Here is a 13,714-nt window from a genome sequence, read left to right as displayed (position 1 = left end):
CCGCTGTATTGATTATCATAATAAAATCTATTAGAACATGTGCTTATTCCTCTGTTTGAGATAACATTTGTTTATAATTATTCTCCCTGCAATAATGTAAGCACAACTATGAAACTCTGATAGTATATCTACGGCCATTGTTCATTCTCTTCTTTATTCATTTTTCTAAAGGCGGCTAATGGGTCACACTCCTCTGAGAGTAGCGAACATTCTTCCGCTGTCACAATTCCCTAATGATATACGTTATTTTGATGTCAACATTACCACCTTGGTACTGAAATTCAGCAATTAGACTGCAATTATGCCTGGTGTAGGCCGAGAACTGAAAGTTTTCGATTGTTCTATTACAGCAGCAGAAAATGCGATAGGAAAAGCTGGAAGAAAGAAGGGACGCATCAACACAAGCCTCCCAGGACCAAGTAATATGTTACTAGGTACAGATGGCATCACGTAGTGGACTGTAGGAGAGTTTGTGAAGACTACACCTGGCAGGATGGCTTGTCACAACATCTTGAAAGAAAATCCAGGACCTACTCCATACTCAAAGCGGTATGTTTCTGACGACAGTGTAGCGTGTGCATGGCGTCTTTTTATTGATGACTCTATATTGAAACACATCAAACACTCTACGGAAACTGAAGCAAAACGCGTATTAGGAGATAAATTGTGGAGTGTAAGTTTAGAAAACTGGACGCATTCATTGGCTTAGTGTATGCTCGTGGTGTACTTGGAGCTAGTAGCACTATACCTAATGAACTCTGGTCTAAAAAGTGGGGGCCATCATTCTTCAGTGAAACAACGGGGAGGAATTTTGTCGAGAAATACAAAGATTTTTGCGTTTCGACGTCAGAATTACAAGATTAGAATGTTTGAAAACTGATAAATTTGCATTAGTATCAAAAGTATGGAACAAATTCATTGAAAATTGTCAACTGTCTTATATTCCAGGTGAAAATCTGCCTGCTGATGAGTAGCTTTTTACAGTACATACCCAACAAACCAGATACAACTGGAATTACATTTTGGCTGCTTGTGGACGTTGACTCAAAGTTTCCGTGCAATGGGTTTCCTTACCTAGGAAAAGACGATCTCAGACCACGTGACGAGGCTCTACCCGAAAGTGTAGTAATGAAGTTAGTGGAGCCTTTTCAAAACACGGGGCGAAAAGTGACTACAGATAACTTTCCTTGCAACAGTGAAACTTGGTAAGAATTTGAAAAGTAATAGTTCGAATATTGTTGGAACCATTAGACGATCAAGGAGAGAAATTCCTAAAGCTGTGAAGGCTATGAAAGCTAGTCTTTACGACTCAACTCTCCTGAAACATTCCAATGACACACTTACTGTTTATCAAGGAAAACGAAACAAGAACGTCCTTCTATACAGTACTTAGCACTCAGAAGTTGAACTTCAAGCGAATCCCAAAAGGATTCCCGAAACAGAAGACTTCTACTCCAATACAAAATATGACGTGGACATGGTAGATCAAATGGGAAGAAAATATACTATTCGATCCCTTACACGAAGATGGCCTGTTCATGTACGATCGTATTTCATAATATTCTTGACTTGGCACCTATCAACTCCTGGATGTCTGGCTCCATGGCTAAAAGGTTAGCATGCTGGCCTTTAGTCACAGGGGTTCCGGGTTCGATTCCCGGCTGGGTCGGGAATTTTAACCGAAATTGGTTAATTACCCTGGCACGGGAACTGGGTATATGTGTCGTCTTCATCATGTGTCCACGGACACATCCCGGCACTAAAAGCCATACGCCATTTCATTTCAACTCCTAGATCAATTTCAAACACTGACAGGGAAGAAGATCAGTCGCCGAAATGACATCCTGAAACTAGCAGTGGAGCTTCGTGTGGGGTACATGGGATCGAAACTTAAGTCTGTGGATACAGAACCCGGATTTAGGAAGCCTGTGGAAGGAAATGTACAGACTAGGCAATGCCAAATGAGGAAATGCAGGAATAAGACAAGTTTTACCTGTAGAAATTGCAAACAGCGAGTGTGTGGTTCTTGCTCAAAGGACATAACTAAGGTCGTGGTATGTAGTTCCTGCTTCCAAAGACGCAGGATTGCATCAGCGTGTGCAAATACACTGAAGGAAAAGGAGACAAATATGTTGTGGTACGTGGATTTGGCAAACAAGTTCCAGGTCATAAATTGTACTAAATGGAATGTTACAGTAATTCTATTTTCTGATAATGAGTAATAACTATTTTTACCGTTTATACTAATAGAATTTGAAGTAAAAACAATGTTGTTGTTTTTTTTAGATAAGTGTGTTTTACAGAAACGTTTTTGGGTTTGTAATAAATTAGGAAAATATCACATTTGCAAAACTATTAAATATTTTGAATCTTTTCTGTGTTAGATCCCATAATTTATGTTTTATAAATTTAGTATTACATATTTGAAACAATGATAATGAGTTACTATACGTATTGAGCATAAAAATAATAATTAGAATACAGCGGTCAAAATGACCGCATCGGCGGTTCTAGGTATACAGCATGTTCCGGCGGTCCTAGTGTTAAACATTGCAAGAGAGAAGGAAAGCAATTATTGAAAGTCAGAAGGGAATTTCTACAAGGAAACTGGCTGAGATTTTCAAATGTGGTAGACCTCAAGTAAATAACATTCTAAAACAGAGACTCTCATGCTGGGCATTCAGGCCCGCAGGCACCTAGGGCGATAAATGGGTGGGCTGGCAGGCGATGAGCATATGCTATTCAACCACAGTGACACTGTGGCTACAGGCTGTGAAGGTTGGGCGAAGTTCTCCCAGACACTCTCGATCACTGCAGCGATACCCGAGTTCGAAATGGAGGCAGAAAATAATGAAAGAAAGAGGGCGGAAATCCACATAATTTTCAATTTACGCTCTGAGAAACAAGTTATTTATGTTCATTGCAGTTTATGCATTTTGAATGGATACAATAATGAGTTAGGCCTACAACCTCAAATATTTGACAATATTCCTGACATCCAACGAAACGTGACGAGGCTTCTGAACACCATCCCAAAGGAAGCCTTCTTGAAAAATTTCCAGGACATGTATCGCCATCTCAGCAGTCCATAGTTATGGGAAGGGACTATTTTGAAGGAAAGTAAGGTCACTGTTGTGCATTGTTCATCTATGTTGATAGTACAGGACTATTCACCCAACTTTACTGTCACAGGTTGTATTTTCAGAAATTCAGTGAACAGGGAATGTCACACAACACTACAACACTGTGTAAAATTGTTGTTGTATTATGTAATTATATTACTTTTTGCTAAAAGAATCACAGGAATTTTACGTTTTTTTATAAATGGCAAGACTGACATTCCCACCCAAGGAATTGTATACTGTAGCTTGTACGCTAAAACCCTGTACCTTTGTAGATTGTAACAGAAAAATTATAATGTGTCAGTTTTCTTTGAATTAATATTACGAAAATAAAACCGACTGTTTATATCAAGTGCTGTATAAAGTAAACCGGAATATCGTGGAAAGGTCAGATTTTGTTGTTGCAGTTATAAAGTTTTATTTTAAATAATGTACCCCAATCAACACCTTGCTGAGTAGTGGAGGAGGGGTTCATAATCGCAATCGAACGTCAATGCTCCCTTGCTTTCCTGCAAAGTGTGTTCGCTCTCTCGCTTCATGGTGACGTATGCTTGCCACGTAAGCTGCCCGCCCGCTTTTACATCACGCCAACCCGGCCGCCCAGCTGAGCACCTCTGTCCTAAAACCAATGAATTTGCTCAAAAAATAAATACGAGGAAGGGAAATGGAAGAGAGAACCGAAGTACACAGAAATTAATTATTCTGTTTACCAAACATTTAAATGTGGCGTGCCAAGAAGCTGACACTTGTCAATGTACGGAAATGAAATTTATTCTCCCATTCCAACATACACTCACATGAACTTAATATTAGGGCCACTTTCTTGAGCGATGTGACCGCTTAAGACAAGGAGTGTTCTCCCCAGAAATTTTCGTCAGCTGAGTGGCAGGAATGATTAGCCAGGTGGGGAATACTAAGTAAAAAAAAAAAAGAATATGAAAAAATTTCAATGTAATCCCCTGAGGGCATTAACAAAAATATCAGACAGGTAAACATTAACTGCTAGGGGCCGATGACCTAGATGTTAGGCCCCTTTAAACAACAAGCATTATCATCATTCATCAAACATTAACTGCAAAACCCTATTTTAGTGTTATTATCATGAACAAGACATAAGAGTATTTTGAAATATTGTGTTCTACTGACTGTTCATCACATAACACCAGGGCTTACCACTCTGTTGCTGTAGAGTGCCATACAGGTTTGTGACGTCTTGCGGAATCGAGTGCTCGCATGTCATTCCACGTTAATCCAGACACTGCTTGTGCACATTAGGTAAACATTTAAACTCCGATGTAATTCATGCAATTATGCCAACAATAACGAAAATTTATAATTTAAGTGAACAGTTGTAAGTTATTTACATTTAAATTTGGAACACCTAATGATTCAAATATACAGTCACTCCCATAAATATTCAGCCACGAATAAAATCCACGAAAAAATGATGACAGTAACGCCACCATGAGCAAATACATGTGGTTGCTTATGCCAAAGAGGAATCACGGAGCACTGATGTACAGTATGCTGTAAAAGAAAGGATATTGCACACATGTCGGTGGAATGACACGCCTCAAATATATTCAGTCACCTGGAAAGGCCGGGATTGCCATTGCGTTCAATGACAGAGACAGGGCAGACAGTGTTGCAAAACTTTCAGTTCAGTAGTGCGGTGCCGCAAGGCACATCGTGCTGAAGTAATATGCTGCAGTGCTGCAGACTCGTGTCAAATAGGGAGCAAAAGACAACACAGTACCACTTTTGAAGAACGCCAGCTCGTGATATTCCGTCATGCTCGAGGTAAATCGCATACAAAGATATCGCAAATGCTTAACATAAGCAGAATAATAGTTGGCGATATAATCGGACAATTCAAAAATGAAGACAGAATTGATTCAGTTCCTGAGACAGGCAGACCAAGAAGGCTGACAGAAAGAAAGGAGAAGTTTGTGCTTCGGAATGTGAAACGAAATCCGAAAATTAGTGCTCTGAAACTGGTAGCAGCTGTTTTCAGAGGAGTGTGGAAAGAATGGGTACTGAAACCATGCGAAGAGCACTGCGAAGGAATGACTTCTTTGGAAGAAGATCTAGGAGGAAACCATACATCAGCGCGGTAAATAAGTGGAAGCAGCTAGAGTTTGCAAAAACCTACGTAAGCAAACCCAGTGCTTGGTGGGAGGATGCGTTATTTGTTGATGAGTCACAGTACAATGTCTTCAGGTCAGATAGAAAGCAATTGGTGTGGCGGAAACATCACGAGGAACTGAAAACAAGCAATTTACAAGCACCGGTAAAACATGGTGAAGGAAGTACAATAGTGTGGGGATGTGTTGCATTGAACGGGGTTGGTGCACTGAGTTTCAGTGAACATACAGTATTTTGACAAAAGAGGGCTATTTGGCTATCCTCAAAAACAATTTGCGACAATCTGCGGAATAACTTTGTATACAACGTACTTTCAAGTTCTACTTGTCATGGAGTGGCTGGTGTACAACTGCCCGAAGGTTTTGGAGACTCCACCACAATCACCCGACCTGAACCCCATTGAGAATGTGTGGAGTCAAATAAAGGCAGCTCTACAACTGCGGTTGCCAAGTTCCCTCATAGTCTTGAAGAGGAGACTGCTACAAGAATGGGCGGCATTAAGCCCTGATTATATCAAAAAAGTTATTGCCAGTATGCCGAATCGACTGCAAGAGGTCATAAAACATCAAAGTGGACCTACAAAGTACTGAATGTGTAACAGGGTTGTGAATTATGCGAGTTTATGTTGCTTTTTGTATAGTGGCCGAATATTTTTGAGGCAGCACTGAAATTATTGCTTTTATTTAGTGTACGACAGATGGCATACTAATGACTGTCAGAAGAGTTTGACTTACATCACAATATTTGTAGAATGTATTATTATGTTTTCCTACAAGTTTCACTGCATTATACATTATCAATATAGTATAAGAATAACTACCCAATAAAAGTGTATCAAAAATCAGAGTGACCGAGGTGCCGATGATCTTCGATGTTAGGCCCTTTTAAACAACAAGCATCATCATCAGAATGACCGAATATTTGTGGGAGTTCTGTATATTAGTATCGTGTAATTGGCACATACTGTAGGTTATGTTAGCTGGGCGGTCTGTAAACACGGCAGGGTGGTGAGCTCAATTAAAAAGGTCCTAGGGAGAACACTGACAAGTTTCACTGTATACAAGCTAACTATTTATTTACTGTGTGACAAAACATGCCTCGCCATATATCTGCGTGTTGTAAACATTTTATGACATATCGAACAAGAATAAGGTTTAACACCTGTATGTCCAACAGCATGTCCTTTGAGATGACATTTCTGGCCAAAAGATTTACCACATATATTGCAAGAATAAGGTTTTGTGTTGTCTGAATGTACTATCAGATGGCGTTTCAGGGAGTAACGTTGAGTATACGCCTTTCCACAAACCGAGCAAATATGAGGTTTCTCTCCAGAATGTTTCGATATATGTTCCTTAAGGACCCTAAGTTCAAAAAATGACTTGCCACACACGGTGCATAAATGGTGACGTCCACTACTATGCCATAATTCATGTCTTCTCAAACCATCTGGGCGTGCAAACATTTTATTGCAGAACGAGCAGGGATAACGTCTTCGCATTTCTTCATTATGTGTTCGTAAATGTCTGTTAAGATTGTAACGCTGTTCGAACGACTTGGGGCACATCTTACACTTATATTCCTTTATCTCTGCATGATTTTTTAAGTGGTTGATAATATCCTTGTGATGAAAAGAACTTATACCACATAGATCACAACAATAAAGTCTCTTTTCGTTCGTAGCTGCTGTCGGAGAGTCCATCCCAGATTGTATAAAGAGAGACCTCTCCTTCTCCTTCTTATGGTTTATCACATGTTTCTTCAAAAGTTCCTCGTTTCCAAAACTTTTCCCACAAAAGTGACAACACCACATCACTCGGCTATGTGTTGACATGAGTTTCTGTAGGTCTTCACTACGTAAGAACGATTTTCCATTCTCGCCGTTGTGTGTGCTCTTGGGAGAATTTGTTACATCAGATTCAATGCCCGGGGGTTGGATACTGTAAAAGACAACAAACCATTCTTGTAAACATTCGTAATTAATAAGAACACAGTAAACTCCCGGTTATTGGGGCTAATGACAGGCAGAACATGTAAAAAGGTATTGGCAACATTGTAGGATATTTTAAAAACACAGCTGAAAATGTTTATTTTGAAAAAATTTGTAACCGAACTTGATAGCTGCAGTCACTTAAGTGCGGCCAGTATTTGGGAGATAGTGGGTTCGAACCCCACCATCGGCAGCCCTGAAGGGGGTTTTCCATGGTTTCCCATTTTCACACTAGGCAAATGCTGGGGCTGTACCTTAATTAAGGCCACAGCCGCTTTCTTCCCACTCCAAACCTCTCCCTGCCGCATCGCCGCCATAAGACATATTTGTGTCGGTGCGACGTAAAGCAACTTGTAAAAAAAAAAATAATAATAATCTGTGTATACTCCGCTCTGCTTTAATTCTAAATTGCCGGGCTGAGTGGCTCAGATGGTTGAAGCTCTGGCCTTCTGACCCCAACTTGGCAGGTTCGATCCTGGCTCAATCCAGTGGTACTTCAAGGCGCTCAAATATGTCAGCCTTGTGGCGCTAGATGTACTGGCACATAAAAGAACTCCTGCGGGACGAAATCCCAGCACCTCGCGCCTCCAAATACCGTAAAAGAAGTTAGTGGGACATAAAGCAAGTATTATTATACTATTATTAATATAACTTATAAAATGACATTTCGGCCGATTTTGGCTCTGTCCGGTGGTTATGTGGTGAATGACAAGCATCCAACCAATCTCAAACTCCCATTCATATCAATTTATATCTGCAAAGTGCGATCTTGAAACTTTTACGAATTCTAATATTTACATTCACCACGTGGTTAAGCTATCTCACTCAGCATGTATGGTATTCAGTGCGGTTAACGATCTTTGGATTTTTCTTCAGTAACTAGTGTTTTTCATATAAGTCTTTATCTCTCTAGTAAAGTACAGTATAGCATAGTTTACAGTTTAGCATAGCATAAGTTAGTACAATACAGGTTTAGTAGTTTAGTATACAAAACAAGCTGTAGTTTTATATACAGTACATCCGTGTATCAGTTAGTGTGCTTAGTTGGTGCATGTTTAGCATGTCTCAGTGTAGTTTGGAAAGACAAGTGGCAAGAAAGTGACTCTGAGATCAGCTGAGTGATCCCTTTGTAGGCTGTAACCTCCTCCTTGTGCCAGCCATTAGTGGCCAGTGATGTGTTATTTCCTCATTCTCTTTTAATCTGATTTTCTGAATAATGTATACTCTTTTAGTTCGGATATCAGTAAGTGTATTTTTTGCGAATTTGTTTTCAATCAAGATTCATTAGCTTTTCTGAGTACGGTATTACATTTTACGAGGGCTGTTTACCGCGGTCGTGTTGTATCAGCTGTTCCCGCGACAGAAGCGCGCTGGCAACAGAGATAAGGTGATGCTCATTTATTATTATTAATCATACACAGTCGTATCAAACACACTATTTAAATTCAAAACCGATTTTTGGACTCTAAGGTCCACCATCAGTGTTGAAATTAATTTTACAACATTAATTCAACAGGAGTGTCGTCAAAATGAGTTAAAATAAGTTTTTAAAGAGTTAAAAATGGAGCACTGTTGAGATCAACTGTAAAATAAGACAAAAAGAAAAAACAAGTGTAAGAGTCTGCAAACAATACATGTAAACTTACAATGTTGTTATAAAAAGGAGCGACATACCATAGGAAGGGCTGGCTATCCTTGTGTTCAGGCTGTTGATCGAGTACTGAACAGACGTTCAGCTTTAAGTACGGAGCGCACTAGAATCACATGACATTTTGTCACCTCAAGGTTATGAATAAAATGTTGTTTGCAACTGTTTCATTAAAAATTTTATCAGGTTCCCTTTTCTGCGCTAAGAACATCTTTATGTTTTTGCGGATGTTTAATTCAATTGCGTAATTACCTTTAAAAATTAATTTCATGTCCTTTTCCATCCCTAAAAAACTATGATTATTGTTATAAATGTGTTCCGCAAAAGCTGAGTATCTGATGAACTTTACCACCTTGAATTGTTCTTGGTATCTTTGATTTAAGGTTTTATACTGGAAGGACTGGATTCTGGATCGATTCTGATGGTGCTGTCAGCTTTCGCTTCGAATGCTACCGCTCAATTGACATCATTTTACACGACACATACTAACTCCATATGTTCTAATAAAGGGTATAAACCATAGTTTACTTCTTTAGAATAAAGGGTGGCTAATGTAGCAAATACATATGATTGAATGATGGCTACAGCTGATTCCTTCTGGTGACGAATAAACGTACCACTTATACTTCTATTACTAACGTATAAATTCAAACCTTAATTACTGTGGAAGTCTTCCTCGTGAATAGTCGAGACCACAAACCTACTATGCTGGTGTAGCAGGTGGGGGGGGGGGGCGGGGGGAGGTGATACTCCCACGCGGCACATCCCATGGGGGCAGATAGCAGATCCTAACCGACTTGCCGGTGGACTTCAGTGAAATAAAAAGGCTCTCGCGGACCAAACGCACAAACCTCTGTGGGTGGGGGGCGCAGACGAAGAATACACCTGTGGTATCCCCTGCCTGTCGTAAGAGGCGACTAAAAGAGTTGACCAAGGGATGATGATATTAGAACCATGAAACTACTTGTGCTGTACCATTACGTGAGGAACACCATGGGTCGATGTTACTTGCAGTACCACCATGTGAGGAACACCGAAGCGGGGGGGGGGGGGGGAGCGGGCATTCGGCTGGGCGAACTAATATCCACATGCCGTAACGTTGTGCTGGAATGTGTCGGTTCCCCTGGGGTCATAATAGATCTGCGCTACCTATGAGTAGTACCACTTTACGAGAAACGCCATGGGTGTACGTTGCCTGTAATTACTACAACTATATAAGAAAAACCACGGGTTTGGTTGGCTCCTGTGGTAAGTACCACTGTGCGAAAACCGTGGGTTTGTATTACCTGTGGTGGTTATCATAATGCATCATACACCGTACGTCTACATTGCCTATGATTAGTAGCACTATGTGACCAACACCATGAGTATACATTGCCTGTGATTAGTTCCACTTAGTGAGGGACACCACGGGAATACTGGCGCCCGTGATGAGTGCCACTATGTGCGAAGCACCATGGGTCTGCGTTGCTTATGTGTGAAACACCATGGGTTACCTGTTAGTGATGCCATTGTGTGCGAGAAAATTGAAACATTTTGAAAAGTGGATTTAAAATAATTTTTAAAAAAGCAAAAAGAAACACCATGAGTCTACATTACTTGTGTTCATTACCATTATAGGAGGAACACTATGGTTCTACCTGCCAGTGCTTAGTACCAGTATGAGGGGCCGGCGACCTGGATTTTGGACCCCTTTAGATAATAATGCATCATCCCAGTAATTCAGGCTTTGTGAATTGGATCCACTGATCAGTTTTTTTCACTATCATGTTTCCATCATCATTTGTTTTAGATTCTAGTCAGTGGATAAATTTTGAAGTTTTAATTTTTGTTTCGTTCACCATCATCAACAGTCGGGATTTTCTTCTGAAGATGAGAAGCAAAGTTCCCTGTGAAACGTAAACAGTTTCACCTTGTTTTCTTGACATGGCATAGCCCAAAAGCCCACACCATGTCTACAAGTACGGGCTGTGAAAGGATCAATGTTAACATAAAATTTCAACTACAGACCTGCATGCCTTACTTCTGACCATGTTTGGACATTGGAGTCTAGCGGCAATCAATGGAAATGCTGATTTTCTGAAACTAGCCGATCGTATGGTGCCATTTGCTCTAAGACGTCCCACATAAAATTTAAATGGAAGACCATCCACGCTGTTGTCATTTACTTCTCCAGCACACCATGTGCTTTTCCAGCTATGGGACATGTGTTGTGCTCGGCTGCTTTGGCAGTCCTTTTTACTATTTCTCGGGAAATTTTCCAATCCTGTGTCTTAGATTAGAATATTGTTCATTGTAAAACAAGATTTAGTATTGTAATCCATTAGCTTCATAGTCCGCATTGATAGTTCAAGCACACAAGTATAAAGGATAAGTTCTCCACCTAATCAATACTTTATTTTACATAGTGCTTAATAGCGACTGTACAGAATAAATACTACTAAAATTACAATTAAACAAGAATGCCATTAAAATAAACATGAATGCCGCTATTCTAAAAAATACTTAACGTTTAGATATATACATACGGTACAGTTTTGGGGGTTAGAGGGCACTTTCCCTGGCCCCATGATTTCAACATATTTCAAAAATTATATTTGCTGAGGTTGAAATTCGATACAATTCAAAGAGTTTATCAAGAATTACTGACATTCTGGTGTCAAGTTCGAATATCTATGTTAAATATAAACACTACGTCCAACAGTTTTATGAGATGTTTCAAAGTGCATAGTTGGGTAGCAAATGTGCGAGGACGTGAATACAAATGTGAATACGACGTCCCCGCATATTTGCTGCAGAAGATTTAGTACAGCTGTAGTTTTGGATTAGTTTTGAAGTTTAGTGTGTGCTAGACATCACTGTGAAATCTCGGGAATAAAACGCCAACGTGTATGTTTCTCAAAACTCAAGCTGTTAAACCAGATGTAGTTAAAAGGTATGCTTTGTATCAAGATCTTTCAAATCGTATCAATAGTACAGGAAAAATCTTGCACTTCTTGATGTCAACAAAAATATTTTATTTTCAAGATCAAATCATTAAATGATCACTCCAATAATTGTAGGCGAAGGCTTACCCTAACCCGCAATACATTCTGTACTTACCAGGTAGCTAAGCGACTAACACTCTCAATAAAACGCTAACGTCTATGCCTTTTTTTTCCTGTTTGCTTTACGTCACACCGACACAGATAGGTCTTATGGCGACGATGGGATAGGAAAGGCTTAGGAATGGGACGGAAGCGGCCGTGGCCTCAATTAAGGTACAGCCCCAGCATTAGCCTGGTGTGAAAATGGGAAACCACGGAAAACCATTTTCAGGGCTGCCAAAAGTGGGGTTCGAACCCACTATCTCCCAGATGCAAGCTCACAGCTGCGTGCCCCCTAACTGCACGGCCAACTCGCCCGGTATGTGTGTATGTCCTTAGTAATGCCATTGCATGCAGCCGTGTTTGATTACTACCTGTCAAACTAGATACTGTAGTATACACTTCCTCTGATGGGGAAGAATACTATTCTCTGCTAGATACTCGTTGATTCTCTAACCTTCCCCAGCTTCTGAATATACTCAACAGATGGCAGAATGTTCCTAAGAACTTGCATACTGCTAAGAGAAAAGCTACATACATACAGGCGGGAGGGTATCAAATAGACTAGCCTTCCGCTTGACAATTAATACAACCAAAGCAGGGATAAACGCTTGAAAAAGTGGAAAGTCTTCTCATCCACACCAACATTAAGCCACGGTCACTTGTATGTTGCACTATCTTGGCAAAATCATTTGATAATGTTAAGATCCAGATACAGCTGAATGGTCGAAGTAGAGAGAATAATGTATGGAAGGGAGTGTTATAAACTAAATTACGAATGAATCAGTTATCATGTACCAGTATTTCTTATTCTTTGTCTACAACTTTTTCCCACATTTGTGGGGTCGCGGGTGCGAACTGTGTAGCACATGTGGATCTGGCCCTGTTTTACGGCCGGATGCCATTCCTGACGCCAACCCTATAGGGAAGGATGTAATTACTATTGCGTATTTTCTGTGGAGGTTGGTAGTGCAGTGTAGTGTGTTGTGTGCATATGAAGAGGAAAGCATTGAGACTAACAGAAACACCCAGTCCCTGAGATAGGAGGATTAATCAGACGCGATTAAAATCCCCGACCCTGCCGGGAATTGAACCCGGGACCCTCTGAACCGAAGGCCAGTACACTGACCATTAAGCCAGTGAGTCGAACAGCCCCCTTGTCCCTCTATTCCCACTAAATCCAAACTGATATTCATCTAAATTCTGTTCAATTTTGTTCTTTATTCGGTTGTATACTATTCTTGTTAATATTTTAGACTTGTGTGATATTAGGCTCACATTTTCAGAGTACATGGTTTTTTGGTATTGGGATTACAATGCACTTTTTTAAATCTTCTGGTATTTCTCCAGTTCCATATATTTCTTTAAGCTGCCTCTATGGATCAGCAGTAGTGTCGGCCTCCGGTTCCCAAGATAGTGGGTTCAAACCCGGCAGAGGTAGCTGGATTTTTGAAGGGCAGAGAAAAGTTCATTTGACACTTCATGTCGTGCGATCTCAGTATGTAAAAGATCTCTGGTGACAGATTTGGTTTTTACCCGACAAAATTAATTCAATCTCGGCCATAGACGCCCAAGAGAGATTCGGTTTACTCTGTCTGCTATTTAGTAGGCCTAGAGTAAAACGGAATGTCAAAATTGACGAGCAGACAGCCAGATGAAATTGAAATAATAAATAAGGTAGTTCAACCTATTCAATACAAATAAATATGAAATGTAGTATTAC

The 13,714-nt window shown here is 40.2% G+C and overlaps 1 protein-coding gene across 9 annotated transcripts in view; it reads right to left on the bottom strand.

Annotated features, from left to right (window-relative positions):
* Nucleotides 1-13,714, bottom strand: part of LOC136884941 (zinc finger protein OZF) — a 150,854-nt gene that overhangs the window by 76,363 nt on the left and 60,777 nt on the right. Inside the window, exon 5 of one of the 9 annotated variants that reach the window (XM_067157270.2) lies at nt 3,863-7,207. The exons of the other annotated variants lie outside the window; for them this stretch is intronic. Coding sequence (XP_067013371.1) covers nt 6,340-7,207 — 868 coding nt within the window. The 3' untranslated portion in view covers nt 3,863-6,339. Of the gene's footprint in view, nt 1-3,862; nt 7,208-13,714 lie in introns of those variants that run through there. 9 annotated transcript variants of the gene reach the window in all.

This window comes from Anabrus simplex, chromosome 13, assembly GCF_040414725.1.
Source record: "Anabrus simplex isolate iqAnaSimp1 chromosome 13, ASM4041472v1, whole genome shotgun sequence".
NCBI classification, from domain to species: domain Eukaryota; kingdom Metazoa; phylum Arthropoda; class Insecta; order Orthoptera; family Tettigoniidae; genus Anabrus; species Anabrus simplex.
This window is presented reverse-complemented; position numbering and strand designations above follow the sequence as displayed.